Source organism: Eleutherodactylus coqui, chromosome 5, assembly GCF_035609145.1.
Source record: "Eleutherodactylus coqui strain aEleCoq1 chromosome 5, aEleCoq1.hap1, whole genome shotgun sequence".
NCBI classification, from domain to species: domain Eukaryota; kingdom Metazoa; phylum Chordata; class Amphibia; order Anura; family Eleutherodactylidae; genus Eleutherodactylus; species Eleutherodactylus coqui.
In genome coordinates, this window is record NC_089841.1 from 5,634,500 (window position 1) to 5,651,188 (window position 16,689).

The 16,689-nt window shown below is 47.6% G+C and overlaps 1 protein-coding gene across 1 annotated transcript in view; it reads left to right on the forward strand.

Moving 5' to 3' along the window:
• The window catches only part of LOC136627223 (uncharacterized), a 74,859-nt gene extending 58,625 nt beyond the window's left edge, over positions 1-16,234 (forward strand). The window contains exons 13-16 of the mRNA XM_066602153.1: positions 11,446-11,470; positions 12,569-12,693; positions 15,164-15,216; positions 16,099-16,234. Of these exons, the coding sequence (XP_066458250.1) occupies positions 11,446-11,470; positions 12,569-12,693; positions 15,164-15,216; positions 16,099-16,197 (302 nt within the window). The 3' untranslated portion in view covers positions 16,198-16,234. The remainder of the gene's footprint in view (positions 1-11,445; positions 11,471-12,568; positions 12,694-15,163; positions 15,217-16,098) is intronic.
• The last annotated feature ends 455 nt before the right edge of the window (positions 16,235-16,689 follow it).

A 16,689-nucleotide genomic window follows, 5' to 3' on the forward strand; every position in this document is an offset into this window, starting at 1 on the left:
CAGATCCCCTTGTTTTCTCTTCTACCTTCTGGAAGATAAAGTTCTCAGCAAGAGCAGATAAGAATTTGTTGGATCCATTACTTTTACCTGAGAGAGATTCCCAACAAATGTCTGGATGGGTAAAATCTCCCATGATCACTATGTTGGGCTTCTTTGAGAGCTTGGCCATCTGATGTAGAAAGAGTTCCTCCATATCTTCTGCTTGTCTAGGCGGCCTATATTAAATGTCTACAATGGTGTCCTTTCTCTTGTTCTCGCCTTGTATTCTTACCCAAACAGTTTCTACCGAACTCCCGGCTCTGAATCTTGAATCTCAGTGGAGATGATGTTCTCCTAACATACAACACAACACCTCCTCCCCTTTTATCAGGTCTGTTTCTTATAACTAAGTTGTATCCTTCAAGCCTTGTATTCCAATCATGTGCATCATCCCACCAAGTTTCCGTGATGCCTATGACATTATATTTCTCTTCCTGTGTTAGGAGCTTCAATTCTCCCTCTTTGTTTACCAGCTCTGTGCATTTGTGTAGCTTTTGTGTAGAAAAATGTTAGTTTGTGATCAGTGTCTCTTGCTCCTCTACTTGCCTTCTGAATTGTTTGTCTTTGTTCTTTCTCTCTACTTCTAATAATAAGGTCCTCAGTTGTATTAATTAGCTGTATTATTTTACCTTTCACTTCCCTTCCTATATTGCTCTAGTTTAAAGCTCTCCTAATGAGTGAAGCAAGGCACCCACCAAATATATGCTTACCCATTTTTGTAAGGTGCAAGCTGTCTCTAGCAAGCAGTCTATCATATAGGTAATTCACTCCACAGTCTAGAAATCCAGATCTTTGCTGACGACACCATCAACATAGCCAGTTGTTCACCTCAAGAATCCTGTTCCATCTTCTTATTTCATGGCCATCCACTGGGAGGATGGATGAGAAGACCACCTGTGATCTTAGTTCCTTCACCTTTTTTCCCAGATCTTCAAAGTCTCTGAAGATAGTTGCAAGGTCCTTTTTTGCAGAGTCATTTGTCCCTACATGTATTAGTAGGAATGGGTGGTGTTCAGAAGGACTGAAGAGTCTTGACAGCCTATCAGACATATATTTGATTTGTGCACCTAAAAGACAGCACCCCTCTCGTGAGGTGTCAGGTCTGCATACAGCGACCTCTGTTCCTCTTAGTAGGGAATTCTCCCCACCAGCACTCTCCTCCTATCCTTCACAACACTTCTTTTTCTCCATCCAAGAATATTCTGGGTACTTACTAGACTGTTCTTTGTGGGCAAAGTCATTTCTTGCTGTTCCTCCTCATTGCTCTCCTGTGTAAGAACCTCGTACCGGTTCCCAAGCAGTATGGATGCTGGCTGTCTCCTGATCCCTGATCCTCCGGCTTCTTTAGGTCACATGCTTCCATTCCTTGGCTTCTGCAGGTACGCTAGACATTTTTCTTTAATATCCTGAAGAGTTGCTTCTGCTGCCAAGGAAATCCTCACCTTCCTTAATGAGTTACAATGTAGCTATTCTCTCCTGAAGACTCTGCACCTTTTCCTCCAGTGGAGACACAAGCTTGCATTTCTGGCCAGTGAAGTTTGGCTTTTCCTTTGGTCGGTCTGTAAACATACAGCATACGTTGCAGCTCAACATATGGCTATTCACCCCTCCTATCCTTTGAATGTGACAGTGAATGCTTCTACCTCCCTAAAAGAATTTCACCTTCCCAATGAATGAGAGATCCTGATCTGGGTTTAAGACCAGACTGCATCAGAGACCGCTTGATTCCTTATAGTTGCAGGGAGTTCCTTATAGTTGTGCAGTTTATTGTCACCTCGCACCTGTTGTGCTGCTGGCCATGTTGTTGCGCAGTTTGTTCAAGAAACAAGTACCCCGGCATACTCCAGAGATTTCCTATTTTTGGTTGCCACCAGTTTGCAGTAAGAGCTCTGTAGGCATAATTGATGTGGAACCTACATGCCTTTCCTTTTGCCCTGACCTATGAACAGTATGCAGCACAAGCTCATAATGCACATCAAGCATGTGTCCAGGCGAGATGGACTCAGGTAGGACCCAGGTTTCCATGTCATACCTTACTATGTCTTGCCCCCTCCACAAGCTGTTCCACCAGTCTAGCCTGTCCTGTGCTCACTGTTACACCCATCATACTGCTCTCACACTTATGGCACTACTCACTAGCTTGGCCATGTGGTCATTCCCAGCTAGGGGGCTACCCACTTTCACTTGTGCAGCAGTTGCTGAACAGGTCTTTTCACTTGGCCATGGTGGTCATCTCAGGCCTCGCTGGCCTGCTTGGGCCCACTGGTTATCTTGGGCGACAATGCCTAAGCACTGGCAGTCTCTCTAAACTACTGGCGCTTTTTCTTGTACCTCTAGACCTTCTCGGCCTTCTGAGAGTCTCCTTGCTTGGCACATGTCAAAAGGTCCAATCAGCACTCCTAGCTTCAACTGCACATGTGGCTGATGCCACTCTTTACCTTGATGCCACCCCTCTCTGCCACTTCCTGAATAACTAAACCACACTTTCTCAACATGGTGGATGTCACTGGATGGGCATAGCTGCCTCCAGGCCTTTCTCTTTCTGTGGAAAAAGCCAAAATCAAGCTCATAGAATTATTCCATAAAATTTCTTTAGTAAAAAAAACCTTATAATATAATAATATTCAACATTTACATGAATGCAATAAAAATGTATTTTGCTCTATAGAAGTGTTCACATCCTTAAACGTTACAATAATCATCTTCATCACCCGGCACAACCTACCAACACATACATTCACTCCAAGCAGCAGCGGCAAGACACATGACAATCCAGGCTTCTCTCAACTAGGCCCATTGACGGTTTCACTCGAATAGCACACCAGCGTTAAACCAAGTTTGTACCTCAGCAGAGAAACCTTTCACGCTCTGTAGGAGCCAAGCCGTAAAGACACTGAATGCACAATGTCGTAGACATCATGCCGTGGTCGTCTCATATGATCTTAGATCTAAATTGCTGCCATACACCAGATGACTTGCTGCGTCATTACTTGTAAAAGCACATCACATCCTAACAAACTAACAACCTGACATAAACTTTTGCAAGCCTATCACCGACCATCTCCGTTGACCATAAATCATAACCAATCCATGTCATCACAGACCCTTACGGGGAGATACTCCTTCTGTTCCTGTACTTCCCTCCATCATAGTCCCTACAGTGTGCACACATATTTGTCAGGGACTGGTCTCATGTGTCTGTCCGCTTGGTCCGTATCCAGGTCTGTGGTGTCGACAGCATTATCAAGGACAATGTCCCATGTGGGAAGGGTGACTCCTTCTGCTTCAATGTGGCATGTTATATTTGGCCACTGGGTCAAGTGGGCCCTCATGGTCACTCAGGCTGCTCCCCAGCATAGGAAAAAAAAGGCCTCTGCCACTTCAAATGCTGGTCACTCTAACTGCCCTCTCTCTCTGATCTCACTCCATCTCGGAGCTGTGTCTCCTCCTGTGTTGTGCCACTCCCAGCTGTGTCGCACTATAGAGCCTTTTATATGCCTGTAACAATCAGGCCGCCGATCTCTGGATGGTGGACAATTAAACAGTTGGAGCTGCTAGTGCTTGCCAGAGAATCCTCTCTATTGGTTATCTGTGGGGGGCATCCTGAGCCCGGTCACCTTGTGAGCCTCACACATCCACTGGTCCCAACACCTCCTAACAGTCTGTTAAGACGTTCCTCTCTACTGGTGGTCTGTAGGGGGCATCCTGAGCCTGGTCACTTTGTGTGCCCCCATCCACTGGTCCCAACACCCCCTAACAGTCTGGTCAGATGCTCCTCTCCACTGGTGGTCTGTAGGAGGCGTCCTGAGCCCAGTCACCTTGTGTGCCTCACACAACCACTGGTCCCAACACTTTTTAAAAGTCTGGCCAGATGCTCCTCTCTACTGGTGGTCTGTAGGGGGCGTCTAGAGCCCAGTCACCTTGTGTGCGCTCACACATCCACTGGTCCCAACACCTCCTAACAGTCTGGTCAGACGCTCCTCTCTACTGGTGGTCTGTCAGGGCGTCCTGAGCCTGCTCACCTTGTGTGTCCCCATCCACTGGTCCCAACACCTTCTAACAGTCTGGTCAGATGCTCCTTTCTACTGGTTGTCTGTAGGGGGCGTCCTGAGCCCAGTATCTTGTGTTCCACCATCCACTCGTCCCAACACCTCCTAACAGTCTGGTCAGGCACTCCTCTCTACTGGTGATCTATAGGGGGTGTCCTGATCCTGGTCACCTTGTGTGCCCTCACTCATCCACTGGTCCCAACACCTCCAAACAATCTGGTCAGACGCTTCTCTCTACTAGTGGCCTGTAGAGGGCTCCTGAGCCTGGTCACCTTGTGTGTCTCCATCCACTGGTCCCAAGATCTCCTTACAGTCTGGTCAGATACTCCTCTATACTGGTAGTCTGTGAGGGGCATCCTGAGCCCAGTCACCTTGTGTGCCCCCATACACTGGTCCCAACAACTCCAAACAGTCTGGTCAGACACTCCTCTCTACTGGTGGCCTGTAGAGAGCGTCCCGAGCCTGGTCACCTTGTGTGCCCCCATCTACTGGTCCCAACATCTCCTAACAGTCTGGTCAGACTTTCCTCTCTACTGGTGCTCGGTAGGGGGTGTCCTTACCCTGGTCACCTTGTGTGCCCTCACTCATCCACTGGTCCCAACACCTCCAAACAGCCTGGTCAGATGCTTCTCTCTACTGGTGGCCAGTAGATGGCATCCTGAGCCTGGTCACCTTGTGTTGCCCCTATCCACTGGTCCCATCATCTCCTTAGTCTGTTCAGATGCTCCACTCTACTGCTGGTCTGTAGGGGGTGTCCTGAGCCCTTTCACCTTGTGTGCCCCCATCCACTGGTCCCAACATCTCCTCTTAACAGTCTGGTCAGACATTCCTCTCTACTGGTTGTCTGTAGGGGGGCGTCCTGAGTCCTGTCACCTTGTGTGCCCCCATCCACTGGTCCCACCACCTCCTAACAGTCTGGTCAAATGCTCCTCTCTACTGGTGGTCTCTAGGGGGCGTCCTGAGCCCGGTCACCTTGTACGCTCCCATCCTCTGGTTCCAACACCTCCAAACATTCTTGTCAGACACTCCTCTCTACTGGTGGTCTGTGGAGGGGCGCCCTGAGACCAGTCACCTTGTGTGCCCCCATCTACTGGTCCCAGCATCTCCTAACAGTCTGGTCAGATGCTCCTCTCTACTGGTGGTCTCTAGGGGGCGTCCTGAGCCGGGTCACCTTGTGTGCCGTCACACATCCACTGGTCTCAACACCTCCTAACAGTCTGGTCAGGTGCTCCTCTCTACTGGTGGTCTGTAGGGGGCATCCTGAGCCCAGCTACCTTGTGTGCCACATCCACTGGTCCCAACACCCCCTAACAGTCTGGTCAGAACGGCCTGTGAGGGACAATTCATTGATACAACCATCCAGCTTTTCCCACCCCAATAATGCGCCCCTCTCAGACTCTTATAATTGGGTGAAATCTATTCTCTGCATCATAGAGGCGTCTAGTGAATAACAAGCTCTACAAGTGGAAGAAGAGGTCACTACACACAAGGAGCCTCCGAGAGCCTCTTATAGGCCAAGGGGGGAACCACTTTTAGGGCCTTCAGTGACAAGACCGTTCATCTAATCAACACAACTCTCATCATTACAGATCTGCCAGAGATGGAACTGCAGGACAAGATCTGCAGCAAAACGACAACTTCTGCTAGGAGTCTGAATTTTTTTGTGAAACAGTGTATTTCTCTGAAGATAGATAGATATTTTTTCCCAGCCTGGAGCATTATATCTGAGTTGGTGCTTTCTTCCCCACGTTGGATCTGGATGGAGGTCTGATTGCGCTGCTGATGTTGGGGGACTAGATGATGCTCCTATGGGGAAGCTCGCATCTGCTCTGCTGCCTTTCTTGCACAGCAATTTTCTTTTTACGCTACTAGATGCCGCTGTGAAGGAAGTTACGTTTAGTAAATCAGCTTCCACCTGAGCAGCTCACAAGTAATTACCAGTCTGGGCCTGTGTTCTGTCCTTGGCCTGGTGGTGTGGAAACTTCACCTGCACCAAGGGTTACTCATAACCTACAATAGTCAGAGGGGTACAAAGAACTCATGGGGCCCTGTAGCAAACTGTAAGAACTGGGTTACGCCAGGCCCCTCTCCCAAAAAATGTATATTTACTGATTACATTTTATTACATATGCCCAGCAATTTATAGAGGTGTAAGCCGTGTACCGGGGTGGGCTCCACAGACAAGGAAAACGTCTCTGACACCAGTTCAGGTGCAAACCAAACTTTACTAATGCTCTGTGGCCCAGGTGACCACAAACAATAGGTAACCCAACAAAACTCACGTACACTCAGCCAGGGAGCTGAGGCCCCTATACTGTACAGCACTGTACTCCCCAAATGTGCGCTACGAAAATAGACTATGCTTTTACCTAAAAGGCAGGCCTCCATGATCCATCCCCTTGTTACCTATTATTACGGCTACTCAGGTATAAAGAGAAGGGAGAGTGATGTGAGTACCGGCGGTGCAGCACAACAGCTTACAAACTCAACAACACTGACTCTATCCCCCCAGACCCAATAACTGACTCTATCCCCCCAGACCCAATAACTGACTCTATCCCCCCAGACCCAATAACTGACTCTATCCCCCCGAACCCAATAACTGACTCTATCCCCCCAGACCCAATAACTGACTCTATCCCCCCAGACCCAATACCTGACTCTATCCCCCCAGACCCAATAACTGACTCTATCCCCCCAGACCCAATAACTGACTCTATCCCCCCAGACCCAATAACTGACTCTATCCCCCCAGACCCAATAACCGACTCTATCCCCCCAGACCCAATAACCGACTCTATCCCCCCGGACCCAATAACCGACTCTATCCCCCCGGACCCAATAACCGACTCTATCCCCCCGGACCCAATAACCGACTCTATCCCCCCGGACCCAATAACCGACTCTATCCCCCCGGACCCAATAACCGACTCTATCCCCCCGGACCCAATAACCGACTCTATCCCCCCGGACCCAATAACCGACTCTATCCCCCCGGACCCAATAACCGACTCTATCCCCCCGGACCCAATAACCGACTCTATCCCCCCAGACCCAATAACCGCCTCTATCCCCCCCAGACCCAATAACCGCCTCTATCCCCCCCAGACCCAATAACTGACTCTATCCCCCCCAGACCCAATAACTGACTCTATCCCCCCAGACCCAATAACTGACTCTATCCCCCCAGACCCAATAACCGACTCTATCCCCCCAGACCCAATAACCGACTGTATCCCCTTGAACCCAATAACCGACTCTATCCCCCCGAACCCAATAACCGACTCTATCCCCCCGAACCCAATAACCGACTCTATCCCCCCGGACCCAATAACCGACTGTATCCCCTTGAACCCAATAACCGACTGTATCCCCTTGAACCCAATAACCGACTCTATCCCCCCGAACCCAATAACCGACTCTATCCCCCCGAACCCAATAACCGACTGTATCCCCTTGAACCCAATAACCGACTGTATCCCCTTGAACCCAATAACCGACTGTATCCCCCCCCAGACCCAATAACCGCCTCTATCCCCCCCAGACCCAATAACCGCCTCTATCCCCCCCAGACCCAATAACCGCCTCTATCCCCCCAGACCCAATAACTGACTCTATCCCCCAGACCCAATACCTGACTCTATCCCCCCAGACCCAATAACCGACTCTATCCCCCCAGACCCAATAACCGACTGTATCCCCTTGAACCCAATAACCGACTGTATCCCCTTGAACCCAATAACCGACTGTATCCCCTTGAACCCAATAACCAACTGTATCCCCTTGAACCCAATAACCGCCTCTATCCCCTTGAACCCAATAACCGCCTCTATCCCCCCCAGACCCAATAACCGCCTCTATCCCCCCCCAGACCCAATAACCGCCTCCATCCCCCCCAGACCCAATAACCGCCTCTATCCCCCCCAGACCCAATAACCGCCTCTATCCCCCCCAGACCCAATAACTGCCTCTATCCCCCCCAGACCCAATAACCGCCTCTATCCCCCCCCAGACCCAATAACTGACTCTATCCCCCCAGACCCAATAAAATAAGGGACATTGTTAGCGCAATTTTCGCTATTTACTGTGGGTGCCATATTAGATAATGTACAGGCCTGGAGAGCCTTTTGCAGACCACACGTCTGACTATCATGTGTCCAAAAAGAGTCTGTCTTTATTACCCAGCGAGTAAAGTTTAAATAAAATTTCAACACAGGAAGTTAAGTAATTTAGGATACAGTTACATTATTTAGTGAGCTGATTGGTCGTTCTCAGGGAGGTATTTGTGAGGTAGCTTGTGATGTCATCCATCTGGCAGGAACATCGGTGAGCACGCTCAGTTCATTCTTGAATTTGGTCTCATGAGAAGAACATCCTGTTTCTTCTCTCTGCTTGTCCAAGACGAAGACATTCCTAGATAGGTTTCTGCCAGTTAGAACCAGTTTGACCAGTTTATGGACACTAAGCACTGCTCCTGAAATTCTTGGGGAGGTGGGGGGGGGGGGATGTTCCCTTCCCTCAGAGGTTCAGACCAGAAACACAACATAGCATCTTCACATTTGACAAAAATACAGAAAACACAGTCAAAATGGTAAACCTATCGGCCATCTCCCACAGACATGTATAAAGATCAAAAGAACGGCGGCCATATAGCCAGGTGAATGTTCCCCCGAAGCTTCTTACTGAACAGCTGGATGTTGCATGGCAGCCACTACGCCGATCCCGCTGAAATGTCCAGACGGATGAGGGGCCCCTCCAGAAAACGTTCGGTATCGCAGAGAGTCGTTACTTCCCCAGTGACATCTAGTATTGTCCACACAATATCCAGTAACATCCCTGGCAGCAAGTCTTCTCCCATCCTGCGGTCATCTGGTCAAATCTGAATCCACTCCGCTCTGCTGCAGCTCTGGTCCCCTACGGACACTCCCATCACTCAGGACATGACCTCGGTCCTTCTTCAGTAGCTCCACTGTGATGTCTCCCTGGACCAACTGTCACCTCCCAGTGTACGCACGCTGTAACCAGGCAATGGGTGCTCCAATCACAGGCTACCATGGTCCTGTCACCTCCCAGCTTGACCATAATCGTCTTTGTAGAACAGCGACCTCTTGTGGACAAATAAGAAAACACACAGAAGAGGACTATATACAGTAACAAGAGCAATGTACACATATTGGAGGCTGTTTCACTCTCTCACAGTGGCATCCATCCAGAGGACGGACAATACACCAAGGAAACCAACACCATTACTCCTTCTCCACCAGCTGACAGTAAGTGGTCAGTGATTCATGCTTCTTGCGCCAAATTCTGACCACCCATCAGCAACAGAAATCTGGATCCATCTGATCAGGAGATGTTTTCCCGCTGCTCAGTGATACAAGTTTTGCGCTCTTTTGCCCGCTGGGGTCTTTCTGTTTCTCTTAGACACAATGGCGCTGGAACTGGTCATCTGCTGTTATACCATCCATGCGGCGGAACGGCGAGTTGTGCGTTCGGACACGTTAGTTGGAGCTCCAGCGTTGTATTCAGCTGACTGTGCAGCCTGTTGGTCAGAACTATTCCTGACATCCTCCTCTGAGCCCTTTTAGTGGTGAGGTATTTCCGTCCACAGGATCCTCTTTCGCTGGATGTTTTCCTTGATCACGCCATTCTCTGTATTCTCTCCACACAGTTACACGAGAAACCCCCAGTGGTTGGCAGTGAGACCATGGCTAGTCCAGCACCAATGACCGGTCATGTTGGAAGTCGCTCCGACCGCTGGATTTTCCCATCTAATGTGGATTCCCACTGAAACTGATCCACGGAAAACTTGTCATGAGATTCTTTGCTGCACTCCGGGGTCACGGGGAGAATTACCATACAGGGGAGCTCAGCTTCAGTATACCTCTAAGTACTGCAGTCACCATATACTAGTCAGATAGAAGCTATAGACGGTGCTAGTGATTACAGTGCAGTTAGCTACAATGAACACCGGTGATGTCTTCCCTGAACTTGTCCATTCTTGCCTTTTATTCTTCATTCGGGTTGAGACCACCATGAAGACTTCTTTTGGCTACAACTCTTCCCCGAACACTCACACAGCATGCCATCATTCCGTATTCTCAGTGACCCCCCCCCCATGGTAATCCCACTAAATAATAGGGGCCCCACTGTCATTCTCAATATTAGCGCAGTCTCTTTTATTTACTTTAAGATAAAAAACAACATTAACTCAGACTTAAGTATATCTGGGATCCTCTCATAGCTAAAGGAAAAAACTATAAGCTGTCAGAGAATGTTCTAGAAGTGGGAACAATGTATTCCTGTAAATAATGAAGCATTACATTATGTAACACTTTTGGTCCTCGACAAGTGAGTGTTATTTCCTGCTTTTCGTATGTCTAAAAAGTACAGAAAATGGACGTTATACCTTCCGCAGTTTGCTTCTGTGCTCAGGAGAATGAACATCTAGATCAAAAATAATGTTTATTTATACTTTAGAACAAAGACAATATTTAGAAATATGCATTTTTTCTAGATTTACAGTACTGCAACCACTGTCCCGAATTAGTCCCCATATGTAGTCCCCCATCATGCCCTCATTGTACTGTCCTTGGTATCAACCTTCAAACGCTATAATATCTTGGTGTAAGTGTTCGCTGCGCTCCTCTGAGGACTTTCCAATGTGCCGCTTGAAGTGATCCAAGTGAGCATCAAGGAGATGGAGTTTTAGGGACATCCTGCAGCCCATCTTGCCATAGTTCTTAACCAGAGTTTCAACAAGCTTGAGAAAGATCACATTGTGTGATCGAATTGTCGCTGTCATTCTTATGGAGGAATGAAAGTCCTTTTTTCATCATTCTGGCACCCGTGTATGCTGCTGCAGGACTATCTTCATTTGTAGTGTCCACCAATGTCTCCCACTTGACTTTTTTCTGTCCATTCGCAGTGGCCAGTCCCGCTTATGGTAGTGTGAATCAGTGTCCCTACTGTCCCAAAGGCAAAGATAGCAGGGGGACTTCGTAAAACCACCTTGGAGACCCACCAGGAATGCCACCACTTTAACATCTTCTATGACCGCCCCCCCCCCCCACCCCCCATCCCCGCTGCTAATCATACCTCAGTCGGTGCAGTAAAATCTTCACATTTTCATAGTCTTCTTTGAGGAGCACTGCGTGCGTCGGGGGAAGGGAAGGTAACATGTTCCCATTATGAAGCAGGACAATTCAATTCAATACTCCCATTCTCAGCACCTTTGTTAAAAAAAGGGCCATTGATACTGCTGTTTATACCAGATATTGTTATACTGCTCTAATGTGTAATAATGAGATCAGTCCATGAAACTGACTTTTAAACAGATTTATTGCTTGTCCTGCAGATAACGAGATGCTAGCACTAGTGAGGTGAGAACCAGAATGAGACACATAATCTTCTGTCCCTCACCCCTCACATTATCTTCTGTCCCTCACCCCTTGCATTATCTTCTGTCCCTCACCCCTCGCATTATCTATTGTCCCTCACCCCTCGCATTATCTTCTGTCCCTCACCCCTCATATTATCCTCTGTCCTTCACCACTCACATTATCTTCTGTCCCTCACCTCTCGCATTATCTTCTGTCCTTCACCTCTCGCATTATCTTCTGTCCTTCACCTCTCGCATTATCTTCTGTCCCTCACCCCTTGCATTATCTTCTGTCCCTCACCCCTTCTGTCCCTCACCCCTCGCATTATCTTCTGCCCCTCACCCCTCACATTATCTTCTGTCCTTCACCTCTCGCATTATCTTCTGTCCCTCACCCCTTGCATTATCTTCTGTCCCTCACCCCTTCTGTCCCTCACCCCTCGCATTATCTTCTGCCCCTCACCCCTCACATTATCTTCTGTCCTTCACCTCTCGCATTATCTTCTGTCCCTCACCCCTTGCATTATCTTCTGTCCCTCACCCCTCACATTATCTTCTGCCCCTCACCACTCATATTATCTTCTGTCCTTCACACCTCACATTATCTTCTGTCCCTCACCCCTTGCATTATCTTCTGTCCCTCACCCCTTGCATTATCTTCTGTCCCTCACCCCTTGCATTATCTTCTGTCCCTCACCCCTTGCATTATCTTCTGTCCCTCACCCCTCGCATTATCTTCTGTCCTTCACCCCTCGCATTATCTTCTGTTCCTCACCCCTCATACATTATCTTCTGTCCCTCACCCCTCATACATTATCTTCTGTTCCTCACCTCTCACATGATCTTCTGTCCCTCACCCCTCGCATGATCTTCTGTCCTTCACCTCTCATACATTATCTTCTGTCCTTCACCTCTCACATGATCTTCTGTCCCTCACCCCTCGCATGATCTTCTGTCCTTCACCTCTCATACATTATCTTCTGTCCTTCACCTCTCACATGATCTTCTGTCCCCCACCCCTCACATTATCTTCTGTCCCTCACCCCTCACATTATTTTGTGTTAGAGAGTCATACTTTTTGTTGTTAACTTTTCTTTAGATTATTACTGACATCCACCTTTGGATTTGTGGTTCCATTTTTGGTGAAGCTTCTGCTCCTAATAGTCATTCTGGTGTGGAAGACGTCTTGGATGATAAACAAAAGGCTCAAGATTTGCAGGAAAGGTACTGATACTTTATATTGGTTTAGAGACTTTGGGGCGGGGCTGATGGTCCTTGTGGTAATCCATCTGATGACGTCTTTAGTTTAGTACTTCCCATAAAAAGTCTGTAGAAAAGCTCTTCTGTAGAAGGAAGATGGCCGTTTCCCTAGTTCTACCTACAGATGACGACCCTGTAACTCAATGTCTGGCCTTCGTCTTAACAATGAAAGTCAACACAGACTTAAAACATCCTTATAAGTTCTGTTTCTGCAACCTGCACTGCAGAACATGGTAGTATGTAAGCAATTGTGCCACAGAAATTTTTGTTGGCAATGGGATGGTATATCACATGACTTCTGCATCAATAATGTCTCCTTCCCGTGTATGTGTGGAAGTTCAGCTTCTGTAATCTGAGAAGAGCAAAACATAAGGAGCTCTCTGCCCCTACACTGCAGTTATTGACACAGTGCCACCTTCGTCCATGTGGCTGTGTCTGAAACTGCAGCACATTGCAACCTCAGACTGGGATGGAGCTTCAGAACCAGTTACCTATGGATAGCCCTGAGTTGGGTTCTACAATTAAGCTTTTGGCTACGTCCAGTGAGTTGTGCATCCTCTTCATTCCGATGATGGTGGAGGCATTTGGTGATGAGCCCCACCGACTTATACATTGACGATGGCAAATAATCGAAAAATGATTACTGCACGAAACCAAAAACACCAATCACCTATCAGGAATTCTGGAGAGGCAGCATCATCCTGTATGAAGCCTTCCATGCAGGAGGTATTGCGATTAAGGGCTCCTGCACACAAGAGCATGACGAATATTTTTTCGACTGTCAGAAATGCGGCGCATAAATGCTCAATGTGAGGCAAGCCATTAAAATGATTGGGTTCTATTGTCTGCAGTTTGCGCATAAAATTGCCCGTGTGCAGGTGCCCTAAAGGCTTATTCACGTCAGTATTGTTCATCAGTATTTTGTGAGCCAAAACCAGAAGTAGAACATACAGAGAAAGTAGAATGGGAAGATTTACATTTATTCCGTATTTTGGACCCTCTTCTGGTTTTGGCTCAAAAAATACTGATGAAAAATACGCCATGTGAATAAGCCCCAGAGGACTCACTCGGTCCATGAAATACACAGCACTATCATGGACCAAAATTCCCTGCACATTACATTTTTTTGTGCGTGGATTTATTGTGATTTTCACAATGTGTGTTCACTACATACTTATGCCATCCCATTGACTTCAATGGGCAATTTCAGTACAAAAGGGGTTAAACAAAACACATTGGCGCATGCGTTAATACACTCACTGCTACAGAGCGTATTAGGTATGAAGGGCCTTAACACAGCCGCATAACAGGATGAAACAAAACCATTGGAACAGGTTGTCATGGGAAGTGGAGAGTTCTCCTTCAATGGAAATGTTCAGAGGTTGGACAAATATCTGTCTGGGATGATGTAGTGATCCTGCACTGAGCAGGGGGTCAGACCCTATGACCCTGGAGGACCAGATGACCTTGGAAATCCTAATGACCACGGAGGACCTGATGACCTTGAAGGTCCCGATGACCCGGAGGACCCTTCCAACTCCACCATTCTATGATTCATTGATTTCAATGGTTTTGTTTTCACTATCGGGATTCTCGCGTGTTGTTACTGCATGCGAGAAAAGACAGGACTTGCCCAGACAGGACTTATCTTCCTGCTTTTCTTTTCAAACTTGCGCGTAAAAGCATGGAGTTTCAATAGTCAAAAAAAAACCCCAGTTCATGCCCTAGTACACTCCATAGCGGCGAGCGTATTAACGCATGCACCCAGGTGTTTTTGTTTAAACCCCGGTAAAAAAAAATGTACAATTCAAACTCCACACTATTGCGCGCGAGTTTGAAAAAAAAAGCATGAAGATAGGTCCTGTCTGGGCAAGTCCTATCCTTTCTTGCACATAGTATTAACCTTGGGGGACTCCTCGGGGGTCCAAACAATGTCTGTGAAGTAGGTGTGAAGAACAGCGCCAGTCACAACATCCGCTCTGGTACAAGTGTGTGACTGCTGGCAAGACACAGGGCAGATTTGCTCCTCAGAGGCTCATAAAGAGAACGGGCACCAAGGTGCTAACAGTAGAGTAACAGTAGAGTGGGCTGGAGCTCCACCGACAGGTTTTGAGGCAGATGTCTCAGCCAAAACCAGAAGTGGATCCAAAGCGGTGGAGAACTATCAACCTTTATTTATCAACCCTTCTTTATCAATTCCATTCTTTTGTTTGGCTAATACTGCACCAAAATCTGCCAGCATTGATCTGGTGTAATGCTGACCCCTGACATTGTACAGGTGAGAGGAGATTTACCAATACTGCATCAGCACAAGAGATATGCACCCCCCCACCACCACCACCACCAGTACAACCATAGGAGCTGTTACCATCTGACCGCTGACATTATGTAGAACTGCACCTTATACCTCCATTTACATCCAATATCCCCACAGGAGATGACCAGCTGAGATCACCAGAGGAGAGAAGCATGAACGTCTACTGGAAGGTAAGAGAAGCCTCAGTTCTTCCCTCCATAGCTGCCAATTCTGTGAGGTTTTATTTTGGGATCTTTTGGGCTGAGATCTGGTTATTTGAAGTTTTAGGGCCAAAGCCTAAGGCTACACTAATTACTGAAGCTGCACTACTGAGAGCATCTGATGACAACATGCCCTCTTCTTATGTCTGACGGAATAAGGGAGACTGTCCACATTAACATCCACCTCCTGCCCGGCTGGTGATTATTTGAATAATCAGGTCGGAAATGGTCGGACTGATTTGCCAAAAATAATCGCGAATCAGAACGACCCGAATAAAGTCAATGGGAATAAAAATCAGGTTCACTAATTTGGACTCCAATAGGTCCGTAATGCTGCCAAATTGCTTGGAAATGTAGCCACACATCAAGACGGTAGTGGTGCCTCTTCTATGAATGTGGCTCAGTGGTTAGCACCGTCATCTTGCAATGCTGGCATCATAGGTTTAACTCTCAAGCACAACATCTGCATGGAGTTTGAAAACCTCCATAGAAATGTTGTCCTTGGACTGATCTGGATCTAAAACTCCAACCCTGCAAGGCAATAGTGCTAATAACTGAGCCACCACACAAAGAGAACATACAGCCTTCATGCAGTTGTTGTCCATAGTCAGACGTGACCCTAGAACCCCAGCACTACAAGGCAACAGTGCTAGCCACTGAGCCAACAAGCGTCTTCATTCTCCAGTGGAGGAGAAGGACCTATTCTTACTCTCCTTCACATGAGATGGAGTAGCAGAGAAGCAGCTTGGTGGCTCAGTGGTTAGCACTGTTGCTTGGCAGTGCTGAAGTTATTCATATTGAGGCTTTTTACACCTTTTTTCTTTGTTTTCCTTTTAATGTCCGGCACATAAGAAGCCAGAGCAGGACGACGTTTCTCCGCAGCGAGAAGAAGTCCAGGATATCTACGCGAACCTGAAAGAGGAAGTCTACATATTCTCGGCCAGGAAATAAGGAGCCAAAAACACAGGATAACATGGGAGACACAATGGGAGTAGTAGTCCTCATAATCCACTTGCAGTTATATTCCCCATGTAATGATTTATGTCTGCATGGCCATTGGTGGTGGGAGGGGTGGGGCTGTGACTATTGATGGTGGGAGGGGCAGGGCTGTGACTATTGATGGTGAGGGGGGTGGGGCTATGACTACTCCTTTACTTTACCCATGGTGCCGTTGTCACCTCTAGCTCAGGGTCACCCAGGGCAGATTTTGATGGGTATTTTTAAGCTACCCTGCATGACCCTACAGAAATCCCAGTGGAGGCTCGGCTCAGGAGGGGATTCAGAATTCTGTGGTCACAGTATAGCAATGCATTATCGGCCTTCGTGTCAGACATGGGGTTTGCTATTTTAGGGAAAAATTTAAATTTTTATACTGTTATCTAAAAAAGAAGCAATTCAGATGAAGATAGAGCAGAAATGAAGAAGCTTCAATCTCACAAGAAG